This window comes from Lipotes vexillifer, unplaced genomic scaffold (genome assembly GCF_000442215.2).
Source record: "Lipotes vexillifer unplaced genomic scaffold, Lipotes_vexillifer_v1.1 scaffold371, whole genome shotgun sequence".
Classification (NCBI taxonomy): Eukaryota; Metazoa; Chordata; class Mammalia; order Artiodactyla; family Lipotidae; genus Lipotes; species Lipotes vexillifer.
Window position 1 is genome coordinate 2,855,553 of NW_006786304.1, and position 9,080 is coordinate 2,864,632.

Genomic DNA, 9,080 nt, shown 5'->3' on the forward strand with positions numbered 1-9,080 from the left:
AAAAAAATTTATTTTATATTGGACTATAGTTGATTTACAATGTTGTATTAGTTTCAGGTGTACAGCAAAGTGATTCAGTTATACATATACATATGCCTATTCTTTTTCAAATTCTTTTCCCATTTAGGTTATTACAGAATATTGAGCAGAGTTCCCTGTGCTATACAGTAGGTCCGTGTTGGTTATCTACTTTTTTTTTTTTTTTGGCCGCGCAGTCTGCGGCATCTTAGTTCCCCGACCAGGGATCGAACCTGTGTCCACTGCAGTGGAAGTGCAGAGTCTTAGCCACTGGACCACCAGGGAAGTCCCTGGTTATGTATTTTAAATAGAGTAGTGTGTATATGTGAAGTCTCTGTCTCTCTCCCTCTATGATTTCCCCTGAGTCTGTCTGTCTTGGGCCTCTGGTTCTATCTCTCTCACTCTCTCTCCTTCCTGTCTGTCTCTTTCTCTGTCTCTGTCTCTCTCGATCACTCTCCCTCTCTGTCTCTGCACGAGATTCTCCTTTACTCAGCCCCGGGAAGCCCCCGAAACCCATGGGCCTCGCCCAGGACCCAGCAGGCAGGTAGGAGCTGGGTGAGGCCCAGGTGAGTCACAGGGAGGAAGGAGCTGACATTCCTGCCGCTTTTCTGGGATTGTGCACGGCCCAGCCCCCTGCCTGCCCCCTCCTGTAACACGTCACTGGACCTCACAGTGTGTGTCACTTGAGAGAGAGAGAGAGAACAAGTCAGAGACAGAGACAGAGAGACAGAAAGAGACAAAGAAACAAAGACAGGCATTGAGAGAGACAAACAACAGAGACAGAGAGACAGAAAAAAAGACACAGAGACACAGAGATAGAGGACAGAGAGTCAGAGAGATAAGATGGAGAGAGACATAGAGAGGCAAAGAAAAGGAGCAAGACAGAGATAGAAAAACACAGAGAAACAGAAAGGGAGAGACAGATGGACAGATCGGGAGACCAGAGCAGTCTGAAGTTGGGATGGGAGGGCTCCGAGTTATTTCTCTCATTCTTCAAATAAAAGAGAAAATTGTGGGGCTTCCCCGGTGGCACAGTGGTTAAGAATCTGCCTGGCAATGCAGGAGACACGGGTTCAAGCCCTGGTCCAGGAAGATCCCACGTGCCACAGAGCAACTAAGCCTGTGCGCCACAGCTACTGAGCCTGTGCTCTAGAGCCCACGAGCCACAACTACTGAGCCCTCATGCCACAACTACTGAAGCCCACACACCTACAGCCCGTGCTCCACAACAAGAGAAGCTACCGCAATGAGAAGCCCACACACCCAACGAAGAGTAGCTCCCGCTCGCCGCAACTAGAGAAAGCCCACGCGCAGCAAAAAAGACCCAATGCAGCCAAAAATAAATAAATAAATATATATATTTAAAAGAGAGAAAATCGTGGTCCGGAGCAGTGAGGTCATCCGGCAAGGAGGTGGTTGTGCCAGACCACACAGCTCCATGTGATCCCAAACTTGAACCTACCTTTCACTGAGAGATGCCTCCACCCACCCCAGATCCATGTCACAGCTGGGAAAAGCAAAGATCTGTGGTGTGAAGCCATCTGCCCAGGGTCACGCAGGAGCAAGTAGGTGAGCTGGGTCTCAAGCCTACTTGGACCAACACCCAGACTTTCTATCTCCCCACGTCATATGCATTAATATCTCATTCAGTCTTCACGCCAGCCCCAAGAGGGACCCCATTTTCCACATGAGGAAACTGAAACTTGGCAAGGAGGGTATCAGTTGACCCAGGGTGACCTAGCTAGGGAGCTGTCCTGTCCTGCTGTCATCAGCAGGACAACAGCTATCCTAAGACTCATGACAGCTCTACCTCCATTCCTATCCCCCAGAGAGGAAATACAGGGCCAGAGTCTAGAGTCGGGCCCAACAGCAATAACAATGGCAGTGATGTTTTTTATTGAGCACTTGCTATGTGCCAGGCACTGTGCAAGTGCCTTGGGTGTACACTTTTCTGTTGCTAGCCCACAAGCCCTGGGAGGGAGGCGCTTAGCTTTACTTTCCAGATAGAGGACTTGAGGCACAGAGAGGTTAAGTAACCTGCCCAAGGCAGCACAGCTATTGAATAGCTGAAATTTGAACCCTCACAGTCTGGTGTCAGCCCCCACACTCTTAACCTCTTAGAAAAGAGAATTTCTATGGGATTTTTCTTACCTTATCTTAAAATGATTACCTTAAGGTTTTGATGCATTAGTAAGAATAACAATAGTATAATCATTATTGCAGTGGTAGAGGTAGATACTGCTAACTCATAGCCTACTACTGTTCCAGCCACACTGGCCTCTCTGCTGTTCCTAGATCTCATCAGGTCTGCTCCCACATCAGGGTCTTTGTACTGGCAGTTTCCTCTCCCTGGAATTCTTCCTGGACCATCTGCCTGGACTTCTTCCCTCACTACCTTCAGCCACTCTTCAAATATCACCTCCTCAGGAAAGCCCTCCTGGATTACCTGGCCTGAAACCAACCTTGCCTCACTTGTACCCTTGCACCTCCTTCAGTCTGGTTTGTTTTTCTGCACTTTACTTATCACAGCCTGACAGCAATAGATTAGATAACATATATTTACTCCCTACTGTCACAAGGGCAGGGACTCTCCTGCTGTGTCCCCAGCTTCTGGACCAGTGCCTGGCACAAAGTAGGTCCTCAGTAAATGTTGACAGAGATTGTTGAGCCCTCCATGCGGGCCAGTGACTGTTTCAGGCATTTAATTTAACTGCATTAAATTGCTCTGACTGGGAGGGAGAGACTATTTTACCTTTGGCACTTAATTTTCCTTTTAAAAAACTTATTATGAACCTTTACAAACACAGAGGAGACAGAATGGCATATAAATTACCTCGATATAATTGATACAGCTATTTTGCTATTTTGCCTTTCTTTTTTCCTAAAATATTTCAAGGTACTTGCAGACATCAATGACATTCAACCTCTAAATATTTCATTGAGCATCTCTGTAAAATATAAGAAAAAGTTTTCCACATAACCACAAAACCATGGTCATAACAGCAATATCTACTTTTTGGCTGAAGTGTTTTAAGGTAAATGGAGACATTGTATTATTTCATCCCCAAATGTTTCAGCGTGCAGCTCTAAATGACAAAGACATTTTCCCATATAACCCACAATACCTTTATCCTTCCTAACAAAGCTAAAGAAAGACCTATATTATCTAATAATCAGCCACAAATTTCCCGTCGTGACAAGTTTTAATCCGAGGGGTGAGGGCCCTTGCCCAAGGTCCCATGGCAGGAAGAGGGAGAAGTGGAATTTGCACCCAGGCAGTCTGGGGAGAGCTGTGACCACGGCCAGCGTGAGTCAGAGCAGAGCCAGCCCCGCTACCCCTCGCTGGCGCGTCCTGGTAAAGGAAGTTTGTGAGGAAGGTGGGTGGGGGTGGATGACCCACGCATCTGGAGCTGACTCGCTCTTTCGCAAACGTCTGGGAGGAGCCCCCAGGGCCACAAAACTGTCTCCTCCCGGGGGCCAGACTGAAAGGTGCAGGGAGACCGCGGAGAGGAGCTGCCGCCGGACATGGGCCGCCCGCTGCTGGTGCTGCTACTGTGGGCTCAGACCTGCATTCCAGGTAGGGGCTGGGTGCCCGAATCTCTGCGGGACCGGGGGCCGGGTCAGACCGGAGGGAAGGGAGGAGGAAGGGGAGGGGAAGAGAGCTCAGAGTCTGATGACTTGGAGGAGGGCTCAGTCCCCAGCCCCTCCACCCACACTCAAATAATTCTCCTGCTGTCTGCAGCCTCACACGGCACGGTACCAGGCACACAGTAGACGCTCAGGAAATATTCGTTGAGCGAAGGCGCTTAACAACAGCCGCCATGTAGTGAGTACGCTCTTTAGTCCAGGCACTCTTCTAAGCTCCTTCCTTGCAACTTCCAACTGGGCGGGCAGAACTATTTTAACCTCGTTTTACAGAGAAACTGAGGCACAGAGAGGTTAAGTAACTGGTCCGAGGTCACACAGCAAGTCCTTGTAAGTGGGATTCTGACCCGCAGGGGGCTCTTACAGCCCTCTCCCCTCTATCAGATCACCCCCTGCCCCTCTACACACACACGTGCGCACACACAGACACATTTGCAAGACAGGGAGGACAGCGTCTCATTTAACAAAAGGTCTAAAGAAAGTCAGGCTCAGCGTCGCAGAGCCGGGGGCCGGGGACCCAAGGCTCGTCCTTCGAGGCGCCTTCCCTTTCACTATCCTCTAGCCGACGAGACTTCTCACCTCCTTTCCCTGGAAAATCTAAAAAGGGTTGGAAAATGAAAGGAAGTTGAGAAGGAACTGCTGTCAGGGCGCGGCAGGGCCAGGCTGGGGGTAGGGGTTGGGAGATGGTTCGGTAATGAATAACCGGGAAAGCTTTCCGGACCGCGGGAGGCCTAGAATGAGCAACGACTCGGGAGTGGACTCCGAATTTGGAGCGGGGAAGGGACCGCAAGGGACACGTGATGGGCAGGGATAGGCCCTGGGGCGGAGCTAGTGGGCGGGGTCAGGACTTCGGGGAGGGGCAGTGGGAGGGGCTAGCAGTTCCGGAGCAGCTAGTGGGAGCGGGGAGAACTTCTGGGGAGGCCACAGTAGTAGTGGGGTTAGAATCTCCGCACGCCTGATGCGCGGAGTTAAGAAGTTCGGTGTGGACTGTTGGGTGGGGAGAGAGAACGCTGGGGAGAGGCTACGGAGGGGAAGAATGCCAGTGGGCATTAGTGGAGGGCACCGGGAACGGGGGTAGAACATAAAGACTGGCTGGAGTTGGTGAGGCTAGAACACCCCTTGGAGAGCTCGCGAGGCGGAGTAGGCCGAGGCGGGCGGGGTGGAGGAAAGGACCTAATTGGGAGCCGGGCTAGAACGTCCACACCCAAGGAGAGGAGGTTCGGAGTTTCAGGATGGGCCCGGCGCTCAGACAGAATTAAAGGGAAGGCGAGCGAGGGCTGGACTTAGGAAGGACCTGTGGACGGAGAAAGAACTTTAGGGTAGAGGGTGGAGATAGAACGTTGGCCTAAAGATGGTATAGCGGGCTGGAAACCAGCCTTGGAACCCAGGGGCGGGCAAAAGTGGAGCCCGAACCTGAGTGCATATGGCCTGGAGACTTGGTCCAGGTGTTGGGGCTTAAGGGGGCGAGAGCGGGATCCTGGCGCAGAGTGATAACACCTCTCCTCTCCCCCCTCTGCACCCAGTCTCCTGGGGCCTGCGGTGCATGCTGTGTAAGGCTACCGGGAATTGCAGGGTGGAAGAGTGTGCCCCCGGCCAGGACCTCTGCAGGACCACGGTCCTGCGCATATGGGAAGGTGAGCTGGAGCAGGGAACGGGAGTGACAAAGAAACCTTATTTCACGAGCCATCGGGGAAATACGCATGAGAAAGACACGGACACCGGTTACAAGCCCCCAGATGGACAAGCATTTAAAACTCTGACAGGGACTTCACTGGAAGTCCAGTAGTTAAGACTCTGTGCTCCCAATGCAGGGGGCACGGGTTCCATCCCTGGTTGGGGAACTAAGATCCGGCATACCACTTGGCGCGGCAAAAAAGAAAAGAAAAATCTGACAATACTGTGGTCGATGAGGCTGTGGAGATGCGGGCTTTGCTGTTAGGTGGGTAAATTGGTGCATCCACCAAACAGAGCCACGTGGCAATAGGCAATATCTGGTTAAAGATGAACATACCCGACAACAAGCAGTTGGACTTCTAGGAATGTAGAGACCCCAGAGAACCTTGGCCACACTTGCCCAGAGACATATGGCAAAGAATGTTCTTAGCCCTAACGTTTGTGATATGGAAAACTGGAAAGACTGAAGTCAGTTGTCAGCAGAGGAAAAACGTTACAGTATAATCACGCATTATACCCCACAGCAGCTTAAATAAAGGAGCTGGGGCTACAGGTATTAACCTGGATACATCTCAAAAATATAAGGTTGAAAGAAAAAAAAAAAGCATGTTGCAGAGTTTGACACCTTTTGATAGAAATAGTATCTAACAATCAAAATAAATAAACGATATACAAATAAACAATAATATATATTCTGCATACGGGGGTGTTAGAATTACCTACACCTGTGGTTGCCTCTGGACAGAGCATAAGGGAAGTGGTGTTTGAGGGAGGGAGATTACCAGGAGGCTTTAACTGTCTTTTAAACTTGGTTTCTTTTTAAAAAAATATCTGAAACAAATATAGCAAAATGCTAATATTTTATAAAGTTCGGTGATAAAAGCACAGTATTTATTATATCATTCTCTTGTACTTTTTGGTAAGCTCAAAGCATTTTCCTTTAAAGATTCCTGTCAGAGGCATCTCCCTGCTAAGATCACCAAGCTGGGAGGGAGCGGGTAGATGGATCCAGAAGGTCCCAGGGATAGTGTTATCACTAAAAGAAAGCAGGCTTCCAGTGTAGGGGGTTTGGGGGAGGGTGCATAACTCTAGAAAAGAGAGAGTTGGACTCAAGCAAGAGGAGAGGCCTGGGTGGGATCAGCCCTGGGAGCGGGTGACCTTATAACCAGGAGTGTCACAGGCTGTTTGGGCCCAGGGGAGCCTCTGGGGTGACAATGAGACATTCCTTATAGAAGGTGATGAGCTGGAGGTGGTGGAGAGAGGCTGTACCCACCCAGAAAAGACCAACAGGACCATGAGCTATCGGACTGGCATGCAGATCATCACCCTGACAGAGGCCGTGTGTGGGTCAGACTTGTGCAACCAGCCCAGTCCCGGTGAGTAGGGCAGCCCTCACCATCCCCAACCCCAAACCATCCGCAGCTCAACCTCCATCATCATCCTGGTCCTGTCCCTCATCCTAGGCCACCCCAACCCCAGCTCCATGCCTTACCCCGGCCCAAACCTTTCCTTATCCTAAACACATCTCCAGCCTGGCTCCAACCCCAACTCAACCTCACCTCCAATCCTGTCCCCAACTTCATTTTATCCTCAACACGCTCCAACTCAAACCCATCCTCCTTCCAAAGACATCTGTCATCCTATCCCCTAATCAACCCCATCTCATCTCAACTGTCTCCAATCCCACTCCCATCTACAAACGCATCCCATCCCTAATCCTATCCCATCTCATATGTGTTTGTGGGTGTGTGTGTATGTGTGTGTGTGTGTGGTTGTTATTTATAAGATGCAACACCTGCCTTTAAGAAGCCGCACACACACACACACACACACACACACACACTTGAGAGGTAGGTGAGGTATCTCACTGATGTTTTGCCATGTAATTTTTTTCATGGGACAGGAAATGATTCAAGCAATAGATGCTCACAAAGGGATACAAAGCCCAGAGATACCAAAGACTCCGAGTTCTTAAAGGAGGTCAAAATAGGAGGAAATCAGACAGGCTGCCGTGGGCTTGGAAAGTTCCCTAGAATCGTTGATTCTTAAGTTGGGCAACAAATAAGAATGTGAAGAAACTTCCATAAGGCTTTTTGTTGAGTTTCATGCCTTTAGGCTCTGGTCAGCATAAGAAAAAGACTTAGAAAGGCTCAAATTCCCCAAGTTCTCACAGCAGAGGAAGGTTGGGGAGCGAATGGACCCATGGTAAACGGTCAGACAGAGATTCCTCTTTCTGGCCCCGGTGAGGAAGGAAATGGGTTAAGGCCAGTCTAGTCACAATGACGTCAGGAAGCAGAGCACCTGCCTCTGCACTGGGTTTTTTTCCCTTGTTCTTCATCCATCCCGATTCCACTAGATTTTCATTTATCCTGACCTCGAACTTTCATCTGTTGGTGGGGACTGAATCAGATGTTTATTTTCAAGGAAATGACAAGAGAGGATGCTGGCTTCCTCTCTCTGTTAGATGTGCTGAAGGAAAGCACTTGTAACTGAGCCTAAATAATACTTGTAATCAGAGATAATAGTCAAAATATTTAACCATATTGGTCAGTGCCACAGAATAATATTGACCAGTCAGAACTGGAGGCTGCTTGCTGGGCCTGGTGTTACCCCTTTAGTGGATCTTGAGGACATGAGAGTTCTAAAGACAGGTTTGCAGGGAGTTCCCTGGTGGCCTAGTGGTTAGGATTCCGGGCTTTTACTGCCGTGACCCAGGTTCAATCCCTGGTCGGGGATCTGAGATCCCACAAGCTGTGCAGAGTGGCCAAAAAAATAAAGTACAGAGAGGGTTGGGAGCGGTCAGGGGTCCTCTTGGGCAGCAGCTGTCAATTCAGTAATTTAATAACTAATATATCTATATCAGCTTCCCCCCTTTTGTCTTTTTGGCCATGCCACGCAGCCTGTAGGATCTTAGTTCCCTGACCAAGGATCGAACCCATGCCACCTGCATTGGAAGTGCGCAGTCTTAACCACAGGACCGCCAGGGAAGTCCCTATCAGCCCCATATCTAACACCATTTTACCCTGCTTGTGATGACTAGAATAGTTGGTTAAACCATATCCTGTTCTTCTGTGATACTGGGGACACAGGAGTGACCAAGATAGCCTTGGGCCCTGCCCCTATGGGGCTCATAGTCTAGTGTGTATGTGTATGTGGGCGGGGCTGGGGGGAGGCAGACAGACCCAGCACCTGAGGGTGACTGCCCTGATTAGTCGCAGCTGGGCTGTGGAAGCGCATACAAAGGAGTCAAGACCTTGATAGGGGAAACAGAGACCAGAGGCATCAGAGCTGTAATAGGGAAGCGCAGTCCAGAATTGTCAGGGCTGAGATAGGGGAAACAGAGGCCAGAGTGATCAGGGCTGAGACAACTAAGAGTAGGGGCTGTAGGACCCTAGAAGAGATACTTGACTCAGGTCAGGGAAGGTTTCCTATACAGGAAGCAACAGCTAAGCTGGATCTTGAGGGATGAATAGGAGTCAGACTGTTAAAAAGACAGTAGAAAGGGTTTTCCAGACAGAGGGAGCAACAGATATAAAGGCCCAGAGGAGGGTGAAAGTAGCATGGCTGGAGGAAGGGCGAGATGGGGCAAGAGGAACTGCTGAAATTGGCAAGGTCACATTATACAGGGCCTTCTAGGCTATGGTGGGGCATATAGACTTCATCTGGGGAACACTGAGAGGTCATGGAAGGGTTTCAAGTACAGAGCATCACTATCAGATTTTTTTTTTTTTTTTTTTTTTGGG

General features: G+C 49.7%; 1 protein-coding gene and 1 non-coding gene across 2 annotated transcripts in view; one reads left to right on the forward strand and one right to left on the reverse strand.

Moving 5' to 3' along the window:
- Window positions 1-230: 230 nt before the first annotated feature.
- On the reverse strand, window positions 231-303 carry TRNAG-UCC (transfer RNA glycine (anticodon UCC)). The gene has a single exon. It is a non-coding gene; the product is annotated as a tRNA-Gly (tRNA).
- A 3,240-nt stretch (window positions 304-3,543) lies between these two features.
- The window catches only part of PLAUR (plasminogen activator, urokinase receptor), a 14,137-nt gene continuing 8,600 nt past the window's right edge, over window positions 3,544-9,080 (forward strand). Inside the window, exons 1-3 of the mRNA XM_007458571.1 lie at window positions 3,544-3,595; window positions 5,187-5,297; window positions 6,570-6,713. Of these exons, the coding sequence (XP_007458633.1) occupies window positions 3,544-3,595; window positions 5,187-5,297; window positions 6,570-6,713 (307 nt within the window). The remainder of the gene's footprint in view (window positions 3,596-5,186; window positions 5,298-6,569; window positions 6,714-9,080) is intronic.